Source organism: Diaporthe batatas, assembly GCF_019321695.1.
Source record: "Diaporthe batatas strain CRI 302-4 chromosome Unknown Contig00002, whole genome shotgun sequence".
Classification (NCBI taxonomy): domain Eukaryota; kingdom Fungi; phylum Ascomycota; class Sordariomycetes; order Diaporthales; family Diaporthaceae; genus Diaporthe; species Diaporthe batatas.
This window is the reverse complement of record NW_025408549.1, coordinates 2494236-2510727: the sequence shown is the minus strand read 5'-3', so window position 1 is coordinate 2510727 and position 16492 is coordinate 2494236. Positions and strand designations below refer to the sequence as shown.

The following is a 16492-nucleotide window of genomic DNA, read 5'->3' as shown; positions in this document are numbered from 1 at the left end:
TCATGGCGACACTGATCAAGCCGTTTGCCATTATTAGTTTAAAGTTACCGAAATTGCGGCCATCGTCCTTGAGCAGCTGTGTAAGACCCGCTGACGTCGACTTGTGTTCTAAAGGCACCTTTACTAAACGGCGATTCATGGCTGTGTACTATGTAGAGGTGAGCATTTCCTAAGCCTTTCATTACCGCGAACACCTGCTGGCCCACTTGTATCTGCGTGCCTGTCCATTGGACCGTGCCTATGGAGCGCGAAAAGGCCACAGGACGCAGAAGTCGGGAGCGAGATGGCTACATGATGGCTCGTAGCCGGCGTGTCAGGTGTCAATGAATGTCCGCTCGAGGGAGACACGCGTTGCCTCGGGGACGATCATGTCACCGCAAAGTGAAATGGCACAGCCTGACCAAAGTCGAAGCAAGGCGCTGAAGTGGATCGCTCGGGGCAGTGATCCCAAGGCCCGCCGAGACGGGGGATCCCGCGTTTCAACCGGTGCAGACCGCACTGTACTCCGTACTCCAGGACAAGCGGGCGGCAAGAACCATTGTGCAGAACAGAATCTCCACGATGAGTCGAAGCGGCGGTCACAAAGCACGTGGCAAGGCGGCTGGCGCGACTGCTTAGGCCTGTACGGGTGCCACGGTACGGAGGAGGAGTACTGTGGTACAGTACAACAACGACATGGCAACTGGTAGCGAGCCGGGTGCTGGCAGCCGGACAGGGTAGACTGCATGGCCGGGGCCGGATTCTGCAAATGGGTCCTCGATGAAGTTTGGGATGAAATCCTTTTCTCAACATGGTGGGGTTGTCGTTGTTGTTGTTGTCGTCGTCGTCGTCTGACCACAGCCACGACTTGTGAAGGAGGAAATTCCAGACAGAGCTGAAATGCTGTGTCGAACTGAACTTTGGCCTTGTTTCTTCACCTATTGTTGACGCTATTCTCGACCAGCACTGAAGCTGACTCGAGGACGCATGGTAAAGACAGATCAAAGACGTGCGGCGGCTTCACCCGCTTCGGCCACCATGGTCAATGTCGTGGCAGACTGTTGTGACTTGTACGGAGTAGATGCATGTGGGTTCCACGAGACAACTCTGTTTCGACGGGGCGTCAAGGCCCAAAGTGGAACCAGAGCTCCGATGTTGAAGCTGTATCCAACGTATCCAACAGCTGAGCCTGCAGCGAACTGGGCCAGGTAAAGCGTTCTAGCCCCTAAGAGGCCGTGTAGAGGCTGACCAAGCGTGGACGTCCACGACGAGGTGGGCACATTCGACAAATTCGGTTCGATGTCGAGGCCTCACTGTCGCCCAGTGGTTCGTGGAGGGTTCCTTGGGCCCCAGGGCCCCCAACAAGCTGCAGCGCCAGCAAGGATGCTCCTCCCCGTGTGCCCACCAGGATATGCCCACCAGGATATGCCGTCATCTGATAACTGACTGGGATCTGCTGGTAGGATTGTTTACAATAGCAACTATCGCCGGGGGCTCCTTGGTTGTCGCGTCGCTGGATTCAAACTGACCGAGATGAGGGCTAAGAAATTGGGAAATCAATATCAATTAAATCCACGTGTTATTCCTTGGAACAAAAAAGCCTTGACGCGTCAACTGGATTTTGCCGTCTCATTTCGTCCGGGGGCACGAGACTTCCTCCCTCGTCCATTCTTGTGCAAGCAAGACGACATTGTAGGGAGTACTGGGTAGTAAAGTGACAAGCTGGACGACTGTCACGAACAGTTGGGCAGTGCTCACAGCACGCCTGTTGACTGACTGCAATGACAGCTCACCTTTGCAGCAGGACTGAGCGCCTCACCGCAGGAAGCAACGTGGAAATTGGCTCGCATCTCCCGTCAAGCTGGGTCTGTCGTGCGTTATCTGGGGCTATCGGGAACCCCACCCGAATTTGCGGAGCGGCTGTTAGCGGAGCTACAAAAGAACCTACCAAACCCGGTCCCTCACCCCCCAGGTCCCTTGCTTCCAAGGTTTGCCGTTTCTGCAGGCGGGCACACTAACAACGTCTTTGTTGTGCCTGGGCTTCCTTGGATTTCCTGTTCCTGTCCCGTGTGACCGCATCGCGCTGCACGTCCTCGACTCTTGACTGGACTGGAACTCGGTCTGGCTGGGCGGGACGACCGATCTTCAGCGCCAGCGCCAGCGCCAGCGCCGCTCACGGCATGTGAGTTGGGTCACGGCAGCCACAAAGGACCAGAAGGACGTGCCTCTCCCATCCTGTGCCTCTGATTCCCATTTCGAACCACTCTCACTTCGCGACCATCCGAGACACTCACACAAACACACACGGCGCAACCATCACCAACCGACTGACTGACTGCTGCAACCGTCTCACGAACAACCTTCATTTTTCGAGAATAAACGCACACCGCCACCACCACCACCACCACCGCGACGACCTTCCAACAGACATGTCTTTCGCCTACTCGCAGCCACTACCGCTCTATTGCCCCCTCGATCACTTGGCGCCCGCCATCCTGCCCAATCTGCCATTATCGCGACCCATCCTGTAGCACTTCAGCCATGGCCGATCCTCATCCCGAGCGGCTGGACCTGGACACCCTGGCGGTGGCTGGCAGCCAGCCTGAGACACTGCAGTGCTGCTGTGGAAATACAGATTGCATATACTTGAAGCACAACTGTTCTGTCCTTGACAGCGTCGAGAAGGATGTCCACACAGCTGCAAAGCTGGGCCAGGTACGTCGCCCGCAGTTTCTCAGCCCCCAACCGAGCCAGCCACCACCTTCCCGCCTGTTGTACTATTTTTGTGTTCCGGGGAACGTTGTACATGTCTTACTCTTAGTGAAGCACATGGAGGGCACAGCAAAGTTTGTGGGGCCTCTAAATAGCACGATCGCGCCCTGGCACATCACCTTCACATTCCTCTTCCTCCAGCGCGCTCTTCCTGCTGCCCTCTCTGCGAGACATGGCCATTCCTGACCCGGTTCACCCCTTTCCAATGTCCGCTCATTCATATGAACTTGTCCCTGGCGTCGCAAGGACGTCACCAGCGCCCTACCATGCCTGTGCTTCTATGCTACAAGATGCGCAGCCTCGATCGGAGATCTATGGTTTCCCGGCGCTGACATTTGCTCTGCAGGCCCTTCTCGCTCGCCACGAGGCCTACATGGCCTCTGCTGAGCGCGACCGCTTCGAGATGCAGTCGCGCATAGAGCAGCTCGAAACTGAGAAGAGGACGTTGGAACAAGAGAACGCGAGGACCATCCAGGAGAATCGCGCACTGCTCGACCAGCTCGAATCATTCAACAACTCTGTCATCGACTCCGAGACACAGATAAGGACCCTCGAGGCAACTCTGCAGAGCTCAGAACTGGCCATCCGGAAGCTGCAGGGCGCCGAGGCACGAGCGGCTGCGATGGAAGACCAAATCGCCGACCTTGAAGCCGAGCAGGCGGCCCTGCGCGACACTCTGGTGACGACCGAGGGCGAGGCCAAGTCTGCTATGCAGAGGTGGCGTAGGGCGGAAAAGGGCATCTCGGACCTCCAGGAAAAGCTGGAGAGAATCGAGAGGGAGGCCTATGAGGAAAGAGAACGTCACGCCCAGGTACTGGCTCGAATGGAAAAGCAACGGTCTATGGAGAAGGGTCTCAACACGGCTGCTGGAAGACTCAAAGGCGCGGCGGCCGCAAAGACGATGGGCGATGGAGGCACGGTGGTCTCCCACTTTGTGCGGGATCTGCTGCAGGACAATGCGAATTTGCAAGTGGGCATGGCAGAACTGCGCGAGTTGCTGCTAAACTCTAACGACGAGATACAACATCTGCGCGAGCAGCTCATCTTCCACCAGCCCGCGGACGGCAAGGCCAACAGTGCGGCAAGCACACTACGAGCCGAGCTGGACACGCACGAGGTAGAGCCTTCATCACCCACTTCGCCAAGATCACCTGAGCAGAGATCGAGGCCAGCTGCATCGGTATCCCAGGAATTGCACATCCACCACCATTACCATGTCGAGAAGCCGGCCGAGCCCAAGAAACCCAAGAAGAAGCGACAGAACCTGGTTCCCAACGTTTTCAACCCAGCGAGGAACTTTGGACCTTCCTCACCGCCGAGCCCTGGTCTGCCTCACTGGCGACTGCCACACACCTCACACTCAGTCAGAGATTCGATATCCACAGCTCCATCAACGAGATGGTCCGTTTTCTCTGAGCAGCCATCCGATTTCGCACCTTCTTCTGTTCCTAGCTCCCCGGTGTCGAACCGTCGAGGCTCCATATTTGACAGAACAGGTCACGACACGTCTTATCCCACCTCGCCTGTCACTAGTATAGATCCCACATCACCGGCATGGACCAGACACAAAAAACAAGCATCGGACGCATCTAGACGCAAGTTCTCAACACCCAGGCCCTTGTTCCTCGACGGACTTCCGGAAGACCAACAGAGTACTGCCAGAAGCCATGGAAATGGCAACAGTTCGAACCCGAAAGAGAATTTGCCTACTATAATGACCACCTCTGAAGATGGTCCTGCCACGACGGGCGTCTCACCTGACGAGCTGATGACAGACTCCACCGGCGATGGTGATGGTGCTTCGAATATGCCACCCACGCCCTGCTATGATGACTGCTATAGGACGAATACGCGTCCTCGCTTGCACCGTGCTGCATCATCCGAGTCTATCATGTCCCTCACTGGGGGGCTTGATATACACACGCTGAAATCGCGCCCCAGTCAACTCTCGTTTCGACCGCTAGGCGCCGCAGCGGCTGACATCGAATTGAGCACCGTGACTGCCCGGCCCACAATCGCCAGGGGCAGCACCGACGGCTGGAGAGGCAGCACGGCTTTCCTTAGCAATTCGAACCTACGCACGGGCGACCGCTCCGCATCAGCCTCACTTGCGTTGTCCTCACTTGCGAGCACACCAGAAGTTCCTCAACGGTCCGCGTCGCACGTCGGCTTTGGGAAGCTGGTAGGTTGGCGGCCCTGGGCAAGCACGAATAGCAAAGGCCAAGATAGCGCGACGAACACGCCAACATCCGAAAGAAGCCGGAGCATATCACCGAACCCTGCATCGGCATCGTCACCGGCCACGTCAGTCATTGAAGTGCCTCAAGCTTCTAGCAATGGGGGCTCAAAGAAGCAGGCGCCCAAAGAGCCGACCTTCTCACCACGCACATTCGGTATCAACCAGCCCGGGGCCATCCCGGGCTTCCAAGAGTACCTCGCTTATCATCAACGACGGGGTCCACAAGCCAAGGTTGTCCCCGATGTTGTTGATCACGAAGCACTGAGGGAAATTCTGGAAGAAGAAGGCCTCTAAACGCCCGTCGAGGCACTCGCCCGCCCACAGCGCCTAACCCCACGGCCAACGACTGTGGGGAACGTAGGGCGATTCCTAGCCTCTCCAGGCTTGTCATTTTCCTTTGTCTCATTTCCTTTTCGAGCGTGCATAACATGTGGGTGTATTTCATATTGGGTCTCGTCAGCGAAACAGAACGATGTGCATTGGACTGGAGTTCTCTTAAGTTGTCATGTTCGACAACCGCATTAACACTCGACGAGTAAATGTACTTATATACGCAAAACCACACTGCTTCAGCCCCATCGCTGCTCTGTTCAGCGGGCTCGTGGGGCTGAGCTTGCTTGGTTATTTGATGTCAATCCCACGATTTACTCTTGCATGAGTCGGAGAGTGTTATCGCAGAGAGAGAGCCGACTATTGTGGGGCTTTGGACCGCGTCTAGGTTGTGTTGGTGTTGCTACATGTATTCTAGATTGTCATCATGATACCCCCACTGCGGCAGCGGGAGGGAAGAGGCTCCTGTGCTGTGTCTGTATAGAAGAACGATAAGTGCGTGTCAATCCCTGCCTATATATATACTTTGGAGGACCTCCTGATACTCGAAGGAGCTTCTCTCCAACTCGTGCATCATAATATTTAATTACAGCCAAGAGAGCATTTGACGACATCACTTAGACGATAGATATAGCTTAATACAGTTTAGGTCGATTGCATGAAATTCATTACTTAATTTCCCCTTCACTGCTCGTGGTGTCTCAAGCTGTTGGCTTTTCTGCAACCATTCAATTCCATCCTGTTATTATCCACTCGGTCTAGGTAAGTACGTTTAGAAACTCCAACTCCGTTGTGATTGCAATCCGCTCTGCCCCCGTCGATATAGGCTAATAAGCCCGTCTTTTGTGTCCGTATATTTGAAAGTCTTGTCCAATCCCGAGGGCTGCGAATCAGCAAGAGCAGCGGCAAGACATAACATTGTAGTCGACTCAGCGCGTATGGAGGGGGGAAATTACTACTAGTGTATCTTTTATCCTGTGGACGGAATGATTACATCTTTTGAAGGTTTGGGTCACACATTGACGATACCACATTGTAATAGTTCCAAGGTTGTCGGCTTCAGACTAGGTTGCTCCCGTCTTACGATAGCAACCTTGACGGCACCAACACGACATTGAAAGGGCACGGCGCAACTCTGTAAGGTGTAGCATGCAATAATGAGTCCTTATAAGAGAGAATACTGGTAGTTTACAGAAGGTTGCAATAACACTTTGTTGACCTGAAAGCATAGTGTCAGTCGTCCGACGAGGATACAGGGTAACTACCTAGGTAGGTATGCTGTTCCGGTTCAGTCAAGTCAACAAATACAAATAGTCCGTATCCAAAATTTGCGGAAACGGTCAGCACTACCTAGCGGCCATTTTATGAGCTTATTCTGGAAGGTCGAAACTTTTTCAAAGCACCCCTATAGAACGTCTTCGGACAAGACGAATGTTCTGTATCACGTTGTAATATATGTGCCGTAACATGCAATCGATGATTTGCTCCAACAGACTCTCACGCGTGATTCCAATTCCTAAATCTTGCAGTGGGTCCTCATAGAATGATGGGATGAAGTATGTGAGTTATCATCAAATGCATCAAAAGTTAACCGAAACGATTTCTCTCCTCGTGTCTCCTTTCGAGCCCAAGCCTGCAAAGAACAAAGTGATGTCGGCCTTGGATTTCCCTCTCCTCGGGTCGTATGGTTCGGCAAAAGTAGATACTTCTGTGATACGCCTCTCCAAAGGAATCAGTTGCTCTCCAGGCAAATCCCACTCCGTCCTGGCGACCCAAAGCCCCTCACCCGATAGCCACAAATGAGGATCCAGGTCCTCAGCCTCGAACTGCTTTGTCAAATCTTGCTCAAAGGCTGTGATTGGTTCCAGCGTGCAGAATGCAGGCACCAACGCCGAGCCTGAAGATCCCATTGTCCCTCGCCACCCTGGGCAGCCACCCTCCTCGATCTCGACGAGCTTTTGAGCCACCACTGCCGCGCTCGTACTCATCCACATGCCCTCCTGCCTTCTCGAGACCCGAAGGAGCCCGACGGCACGTCGTCGCACCATGGGATGGCGGCAGCGGAAAGCAACTAACCATAATGACATGATGATCCCTGGGCCATCCAGGGACACTTCTGAGGGAAGCAGTGGGTTTTTGTTGACTTCAGCTTGGATGAACAGCGCACTTAGTGCTACTATGCGTTCGAAATGAGCGAGGTAGCCGTCCCAAGACATTTCGTTGTAATCAGAATGCGTGATTCCAGCGAAGATGACAAGACGGGCTGTTGCGTGGCAGATCTTCAGGAACAGTAGACCTGAGCTTGCCGGCCTTGCGAGCGGCAGTGAATGACTCAGAAACCGGAGTGTTTTGTGCTCCCACTGTGCTAGTTCTGTTAGGATGTCGGCGTCTCCATGCTTGATATCTTCTAAGCCTTGTTTCTCGATGTTTTCTAGGCCCGCTCCCACCCAAAGCTTTCTCAGGATACCCATCAGCAGGTCTTGGGCGTGTGTAAGGCTCTTGATCTCCGGGGCCCTCCTCAGGGCGTGTGCCATCAGCTGACTCTCCCTGTATGGATAAGGAGCCTGGGCGTCCTGAAATGTGAGCCACTGCATATCCAGCCTCGCCAGACTATCAGCCGCGTCGTTGATGTCCATTTCCGATATGGGTGTTCCCTTGGCCTCATCGGCCAGTTGACCGATGAGCTTGATAGCTGCGCCAATGTGGACTTTACTGTCGGACCACTTGCCTGTGAGGTTGGAAGCTGCGGCCAAGGCAATACTCAAGACCAGTATTGTCTTGACGTCGGCTGTAGTCCTGGCCAGCTTCAAAGCTTCGACATAGTTTGTGCTAGCCTGACCAGCCAGTTGCACGGAGCTGTGTTCCAGTTCTTCTGTTGTGTCTTGGGCCACCTGGGAATATATTGCGTCTCTGTTGCTGGAATTGCCGTTGCCGTTGCATCGGGATTCAGAATTGGACAGGGGGACATGAGAAAGTCGAGACACAAACTCCCACTTCCGCTGCAGCGCACCCAGAGCTGCTACCGCGTGCCACACTGCAGGCTCTACATGAGCAGTCTGCAGAAGGGTACGGTCCCAAAATCCGGGGGTGTCACCCAAAGCGTCGCGATCCGCTGTCGGGGTGGTGGCCCTCACACGGAAGCGGAAGAAGTCGAAGCAGGACACGGCATCTCCTGGTACCATAGCACCGGCTGCGAGGACGCGTGACGCTGGCCCAACCACATTCAGCTGCCGCAGAGCGACGGCGAGCGCCCGACGGGAGACTGTATTCCCGGGATACTTTGACGTTGTGCTCGCCTTCGCATCGTCTGACGAGCTTCCTTGTTGAGAGGCCAAGGTGAGATATCCATCACACTGGCGCTTGGACTGTGCACACCTTGAACCATGTCAGTCGACGAGAGTAGGACTCCAGCAAGTAAGAAAACTACAAACCTATTGCAGCTGGGTCGTGCCTCGTCGCACTTCACCCGACGAATCCTACCCTTATTGTCAGCGCAATCTCACGCCTCAACCGCTCCTTGTCTACATTCAGTGGTAGGCCACAGGAAGGTTGGCACGCACCTGCAAGTAATACAGCCGCTTCTTGTTCGGGCTTTCAATCTGGGTTTTCCTCGCTGGGCTTGGCCATCTGCCATTCTGTTCTCTGAGCCAGAGTTTGGCATTTCACGTTTTCCTTTATCTGATGACATTCCGGAGAGGTATGAAGACGGCCGAGTAGGCACACGGGGAAGAACTTGAAGTTAGCACGAAGCTAGCAAAATAGGGGTATGAAGCCTAGAGCGCCTGTGCGCAGGATGTCAAGACTGGGGTACAACAGAAATTCATTCGAAGGCAAAGTGCTGGATGCAACTCGTGAATGACGTTTGTTCGGCATTTGATGCTGTTAAGAATGCCAAGGGGATGGGAAGTACGGAGAAAAGGAAGCGACCTCCAAGGTGCTTATTATTAGGTGGACGTCAGCGTTCCCCTGCGCCTCAGACCGCAGCGCCACGCCACCGTAACATCCGAAAGGAAGCAGTATCGCTCGCTCCCTCAAGATATGGTGAGAAGCCGTTCCCGCGAGCATGGACTCCAAATGTGATTCTTTGGCAAGACAGGCTCTATTCCAATTGCTGCAAAGGCAGAAAAAAAGGCATCTCCACAAAAAACGGTGTACCTTTCATGGCTACCTAGGTAGTATAGACGTCTTCGTGTTGGGGGTCACGAATAAGAACTGTGTTAATGCCAGCGCGACATCCGACCCTGCCAGGTAGGTACTTACGCGACTAGGGGCTAAGACGCCTGTTAAACGGCACAACGGCATCTGCCACCACCTTGCAGCACCACACGATATTCGTGGTAACTGTGCATCAAAATAAAGCCTCGCGGGGGCGGGGAGCTGTTTCGGCCGACTCTCGTTTGTGGACATACACAGTCCCATCAAGCAAGCAGGAAATATTTCCCTCCTCGTCGCCTGTGCTGCTGTGATTTCGTGACTCGGCGGGACGGGACAGGAGGCCCGTGGGCCCCAAAGCCCACTGTTTGCGTGTCAAAGTGGACCTCAAGCTAACACCCGTAGTGCCGGGGACACGACACACAGTACGAATGCTGTTAAGCCTCATGGATACAGGAAGATGACGAGGAATACTAGTCCAATATTTCTTAGGATATTGGGGCCGTAGGAAGTGTTTGATTCTTCCCATTGGGGAGGCAGGAGAACGAAACATCTGCACCACCATTGTCGGACATACGATACCTGAAACTGATCAAACATCCTGCCGTACTCATACCTCTCGCAGCAGTAACTTGACTACTCCGGGGACAACGGCAACGTCACGACGTTGCAGCATGTGCTGTGGATCGCGGCAATTGTGCCAAACGTCATCATTGAGGATGTCATGGATTTGAGCGGCGAGACGACCTGTGCTGGATATGTTCATGTATACTTGAGTAAAGAGGGCCAGGGTGACTCTGGGATACTTTTTGAATGTTAGCTCATAGACTTTGTTTCCGTTAAGCGTCATTGGGATCCTTTTGGGGGCGGGGGGCGAGCCTATAAAACAGAATAGGCGAAGAATGAAGGTCATGGGATCGCTATTTGATAAATCCATAATATGCAATTGTAAAGCCATATGCTGTCTACATGTAATTCTGCATGTTATGAAGTATAGCACTCTCAATTGATCTGTGATGAGTATGCTCGTCCATCATCGCCATACGCTCAAATGTGACTCCCACCTTCTTTCCCCCTGGCTACACTTCGACCACAACTCCCAACATTAAACACACAAGTGTTCAGCGCAATCAAGAAGCTTTGTGTCACTGGATTTCATCTCATGAGTTTTGTTCTGGCGAACATGGCCTTCAATGTTATTAACCATATGATGATTTAGATGTGGCCTTGGCCAACGAGTCTCTAATACAATATGCCTCTTCCGGGTTCTGGGCCCGCTGTCCCGTAATAGAGTTGTGATTGCAACATGCCATTTTTAAAAAGAAAGACAAAGTAAAGGAAAGAAGGCGAATTTTTGTGGGAAGTCTATCGGCAGCTGAAACTATGTCCCATATTGGATTTTCATGTATGCCACTGGATTTACAAGGGATGGTGTAGCGCTTTGAACATGGATGGTCCTTCCGGCCATCACAGCTCCGTGCAATATCCCTCCAGCTGTGTTGTACAGGTCAATGAGAACACCACTACTTCGCTGTCTAAAATAATTGCTTGGCAGAGCATCCAAATAAGCTTTGCGGTGTGGAGAGTTGTCATGTGATGCTCCAAGGTTACCCGCATGAGCGGTCATTTCCCTAGCCTGCACATGTGCTCATAAAGGGAGGCGTTTCCAGTCGGCCGATGCGTGCTCGGATTTTCTATGGTGTACACGAGTCGTGAGGCCGTCGTCTTGAAGACAAACAGGCCTTGAGAAGAGGACCGCACGTGCGGCATTGCTGGCTCTCTGGGCGGGTACCACTTCTCAGCCGCCACCTGAATCTCTGATTACCTAGGTAGTATAGAGCTGACTGGCCTCACAGTGACTTTGTAATCATTTCTTGAGTGGTAGCCGGCATTGTATTGCATAACCGTTTGTTGGGTCTTCAGTTCTGTTAAGATTGGCTACAGAAATTAACACCATAGTGTGGGCGTGGTAGCCAGCGTGCTCGTGCAACCATCATTGATGTTACATTGGTAGGCAACGCTGTGTGGACTTGGGGTTTATTACAATAACCTTGGAAGTCTATTTTTGGAAAATCACACAAGCAGAATTGAAATTTGGGCAAAGTCCTGAGAGGTTCGTGGACACACTCCAATTCAAGCTTGGTACACATGTAGTCCGGCCTAAGTGGCTGGGCAGCGCGCAAGTTGTGAGTACATGAGATTGCCAAGCAACCTTGAAAACGAATGCGAAAAAGGCCGACAGAACATAAACTATGACGAGGAAAGAATGTCATTAAAAGCGCTCTTGGAAAGACTATTTTCATGTCCACGAATAACCATCCCATTTCCCCCAGTTTTCCTGAAGTCAATACGCATCGTAACTTCACACCAAAACAGGCTCTATGCCGATCAAATACTCCGATCTCAGAAAGTTAAGGAGAGGCTAAATTCCGACGTTCCTGGCGCGACTAAGGGGGTCTTCTATTAGACTTTGCTTCATCCCAGGCTTGCGATGGAGGTTCGGATGAACCGGGAGTGTGGTCTGAACCATGGGAGAAGTGCCCAGTGAGAATATGGAAGTACCTCTCGTGGTGGGCTCAATAGTAAAAGACCTGAAAGTCAATCGCGCACGAAACACCAATAAAGTATTGATGAGCAGGTCATTTGTGCGAGAAAGTTTTGTTATGGCTTGCAGATTGGGAAACCTTCACCAAGGCTTAAATATCGCGAAAACCTGGGGTGCTTCAAGGTTGCGGGTACCGGGGCCGCTGCCGATTCCAGACTGTAGCATCAATTTGATAGCCCATCTTTCTGCGTGAGGCAAGACCCCGTCGACTGAGCTGTTTGGAGTCCTGAAGATAATTGTATGCTCATGTCCTGAGTATAAAACCGGCGTTGTTGTCGTTCTCATCAAGTGCAAGTTGATGATTTCCGTAATCCACTGTACAAACCCTCTTGAGCATATCCCGCCTCGACAGCAGCCATGCAGACCACCACTTTCGTTTCAGCCATTGTGGCTTCCCTTATTATTCACGTCTCACATGCCGTGCCCACAATCCTAGAGAACACTCTTTTCGCCATAGAACACACTGTCAAGACGGGCCATCCGGAGGCCTACCACGCCCTCATGACCTCGCCGCTCATCACTCTGGAGGGCAGCGTGAGCAGGCGCCAGGAAGTCTCTGTTGACATTACCCCGGATCCGAACCGGCCCATCGTCACTCCTCCGTACATCTTTGTGCTCCAGTGCGATCTCGCTGGTTTCCGCGGCAGCTGCTTGTCTTTCGGAGCACCACCGGGGTTATGCGGTATGTACTGAAAGAGAACTTGTAGCCGATGTATCGCAAGCTTAGCTAACGAGTATTGAAATGTCAGTGAACTACGACAGCTTTAGTAGCAACCAAACCTTCCTAGACAAATATGAGAACAAGACCTCTTCGCTGAGCACCAACACAGGAGGGGCCTGCCAATTCTACAAGTCAGTCATATCGTATTCTCTTCTAAAGTTGGGTAGCGGATAACACCACATTGGATATGTTCCAATGAGCCCATCCATGACATGAGGAGGTGGTGTACTGACCTATCTGTCCATACAGGTTTATCGATTGCGACAACAAGGGCGACGACCGCGGAGTCACCTTGAGTTACAACTACAACCTCAATGAAACAACAGACGACTACAGTGGTGACTATGATAACCAGATCAGCTCTTGTAAGACACGGCTGAGAGCCAGTTCTGCTGCGATTTCTACCACTCGATCACTAATGTGTGCCACAGGGAGATGTTGAGGCCACCGGCCGCGTTCGCAACTCGTGGAGCAGGACGCCGGCCATGATCGAAGTCTTGCCGAATTATGATGACCCACCAGCAACAGGCCGGGCTTGGGCACCAGGGCAGCCATATTCTTCTTGAGCATGGGTTTTATTGAAAAGGGTTTATTCATTTCTTAGTTCAGTCCCTTAAATTGGAGGTTCTATTGCAGAATTTTGCACTTCTGTGCAAGTGTATTGCACGTACAAGTGATGTTGTGGACTGAAGTCGAAGCCCTGAAGCCGGCTATTCCAGAAACGTTCCTAGGTACCTAAGTACCTGGGGACTAAGTACAGTTTAGGGCTTCTCGAAGCTTTGGGGCATGAGCGAGCGGTATGGACCAATGGCGGACACCCCACCAGAACGCGGGGCGAGCGGACCTCTGCAGGGGTTGGTCATGCCGTCATTGACACCCCGGGGCCTGGGGGGAGCTCCAACCACTCACAGCTTCCATATTACAAGTGCCCCTCCTTCAGCATGGCAGGGTGTGTGGTAATGGACGTTGGAGACGCCAGGCAGTGTGCTCGACGTCTTATCGCTGCGCTGATACATCCATTGACTCCGGGCCCCCTCCCTCACCGTCTGTTGCCGCCCTCTCCGCCCCCCTCCTTCTTTGTGAGGGATCAAGCTTCATGAATCCCATCTGCTCCAGGGCCAGACCAATCTCCCTCTCCAGAGCTTTCAAGCCCTTGTTGATCAGTCCCACTGCAGCCTCCATCTTCAGAAGACCACTGCGCAGTACATATTATTTCGGCACCTCCGCACCAAAAGCCATGGCCCAGGAGTACAAGCTCAAGGGCGTCACCTCGCTGGACCTCAAGCCAGGCTCCAAGCAGGAGGTCGAGGTTGAAGGCCTCGACACCAAGGTCCTCCTTCTCAACGATGGCAGCAAGGTTCAGGCTGTTGGTGCAAAGTGCACCCATTACGGGGCTCCTCTGATCAACGGGGTTCTGACCACAAACGGTCGTCTGACTTGTCCCTGGCATGGAGGTTGGTTGGCCCTTAGCCCTTCCCCCATTCCCTTTCCCACACTGCGAGGCAACGTAGAACTTGAGAAGCTTACTTTGTGCTCTTCACATAGCTTGTTTCAACGCGAAGACTGGCGACGTCGAAGATGCCCCTGGTCTCGATGCCCTCCCCGTCTACAAGGTCACCCAGAAAGACGACGGTTCCGTCTATATTTCCGCCGAGGAGGCTACCGTGAAGGCCGGCCGCCGCAAGCCCAACATCAGGTGCAAGGTCGAGACTGCTTCGGTCGAGGACAGGGTCCTTGTCGTGGGCGGTGGCTCCGGCGCGATCGGTGCCATCGAGGCCCTTCGTACAAACGGCTTCAAGGGCCCCATCACCATGATCTCCAACGAAGGCTACCTCCCAATCGACCGCACAAAGTTGTCGAAAGCCCTCATTACCGATCCAAGCAAGGTCCAGTTGCGTGACAAGGACTTCTTCGAGTCTGGCAGCGTCGAGATTGTGGATGACGAGGTGACGGGCGTCAGTTTCGGCGACAAGACAGTTTCAACCAAACAAGGCGGTAACTACGGCTACAACAAGCTCATCCTGGCCACTGGCGGCACGGCCAAGTCGCTCCCTCTGCAAGGGTTCAAGGTCCTCAGCAACATCTTCACATTAAGGAACGTCCACGACGTCAAGCAGATCGTGGACACGATCGGCGACAAGGGCAAGAAGATTGTCGTGGTAGGCAGCTCCTTCATCGGGATGGAATTTGCCAATGCGACTGTTGCAGACAACGAGGTCCATGTCATCGGAATGGAGGGCGCCCCACTCGAGCGTATCCTGGGAACCCAAGTTGGTAGCGCTCTGCAGAAGGCCTTTGAGGGCAAGGGCGTCAAGTTCCACATGAACGCCGGTGTGGACAAGGCCGAGCCTTCCACGTCCGACCCGTCCAAGGTTGGCGCCGTTTTGCTCAAGGACGGCACCCGCCTCGACGCTGATCTCGTCGTGCTTGGCGTCGGCGTAGCACCCAGTACGCAATTCCTGAAGGACAACACAATTGTCAAGCTTGAAGACGACGGCAGTCTGAAGACCGATGAGAACTTCAGCGTCGTCGGGCTGAAAGATGTGTACGCCATTGGTGACATTGCCACCTACCCCTACCACGGACCAGGAGGCGAGGGCAAGTACATCCGCATTGAACACTGGAACGTCGCACAAAACGCCGGCCGGGCTGCTGCTTCCCACATCGTTGCGCCCACGAGAAAGACAGCCCCCTTTACGCCCGTATTCTGGAGCGCCTTGACCGCACAGCTCCGCTACTGTGGGAACACAGTCGGTGGATACGACGACGTCGTTATCCAGGGTAGTCTGGACGAGGGCAAGTGGGCTGCTTTCTACACCAAGGGCGAGACAGTAGTAGCTGTTGCCAGCATGGGCAAGGACCCGGTCATGGTTCAGAGCGCGGAGCTGATGGCCCTGGGGAAGATGCCCAGAAAGTCTCAGTTGAAGGATGGCCTCGATCCGGTCAGCTTGGGACCACCGGAGTAGAGCATCCAGAGTATCTGCGGACTCTTATGATGATGTGATGTTCGTCACATCGATGCTCAATATGCAAACGGCCTAAGCGTCAGTGCTCCTGTGGTCGCATCATTGTGAATGGCGATGATGATATTGTTCTTGACCTTTGAACGACGTTCACAACAACGTTTACAGTGTTGAAAGCAGAGGCCCTCGCATTTTTACACTAGAGTAGTAATATTTGTTTTAGGTAATTTGAATCTTTCTCTTTCTCAATATTTTTTCACAGTATACTATGCCGCCACCTGGGCAGTGATTATGTTGAGCTGACAACATCCGGTGGTGGTCATCTGGAAGAACAGTCTAGACCCCATGCGTGCGTTCCATATTCGCCCAAGGACGTGTGTCCGGCCCATCTCTTCAAGTTGTGTCCAATGTCAATATGAACCGTGTTGCAAGGGAGTGTCGCGCAGAACTGCCCAGAAGCGTGGTTTTCTGACACCTCGAATAACGCATTGCTCCCTAGCCGATTGGTGTCAGTCAATGTATAGCCTACAAATGGGCCTAGCATGCCTAGCTGAGCCATATGAGACAAATTTTCAAGTAAACGAAATAACTCATTCTTAGTGACGAGACATGTAATCTGAGTGCTTGGCTTCTTCCACCCCAGAAATGATCAACCAAGGAGACACCGAAACTCCAGGGAAGCACGGCCCTAACGACCGTGGCACCAATCAGATTCGTGTCACTTGGAGTCA

At 53.1% G+C, this 16492-nt stretch overlaps 4 protein-coding genes across 4 annotated transcripts; 3 read left to right on the top strand and 1 right to left on the bottom strand.

The window, feature by feature from the left end:
- The first annotated feature begins 1939 nt into the window (after window positions 1-1939).
- Window positions 1940-5974, top strand: KVR01_001648 (uncharacterized protein). The gene is made up of 2 exons (XM_044784644.1): window positions 1940-2694; window positions 3098-5974. Exons 1-2 carry the CDS (start codon window positions 2521-2523, stop codon window positions 5282-5284), a joined length of 2361 nt encoding a protein of 786 aa, XP_044649603.1. The 5' UTR covers window positions 1940-2520; the 3' UTR covers window positions 5285-5974.
- An 874-nt stretch (window positions 5975-6848) lies between these two features.
- Window positions 6849-9188, bottom strand: KVR01_001877 (uncharacterized protein). The gene is made up of 3 exons (XM_044794792.1): window positions 8881-9188; window positions 8752-8796; window positions 6849-8695 (listed from the first exon to the last, which is right to left on the bottom strand). Exons 1-3 carry the CDS (start codon window positions 9006-9008, stop codon window positions 6901-6903), a joined length of 1968 nt encoding a protein of 655 aa, XP_044649832.1. The 5' UTR covers window positions 9009-9188; the 3' UTR covers window positions 6849-6900.
- Window positions 9189-12434: 3246 nt separating this feature from the next.
- Window positions 12435-13240, top strand: KVR01_001890 (uncharacterized protein; the record flags this gene model as incomplete). The annotated part of the gene is made up of 4 exons (XM_044782275.1): window positions 12435-12759; window positions 12827-12929; window positions 13048-13163; window positions 13230-13240. The coding sequence occupies 4 exons, from the start codon at window positions 12435-12437 to the stop codon at window positions 13238-13240; spliced, it is 555 nt and encodes a 184-aa protein (XP_044649845.1).
- Window positions 13241-13733: 493 nt separating this feature from the next.
- KVR01_001525 (uncharacterized protein) lies at window positions 13734-16010 on the top strand. Its single transcript, XM_044781366.1, has 2 exons — window positions 13734-14252; window positions 14344-16010. The coding sequence occupies exons 1-2, from the start codon at window positions 13895-13897 to the stop codon at window positions 15762-15764; spliced, it is 1779 nt and encodes a 592-aa protein (XP_044649480.1). The 5' UTR covers window positions 13734-13894; the 3' UTR covers window positions 15765-16010.
- The last annotated feature ends 482 nt before the right edge of the window (window positions 16011-16492 follow it).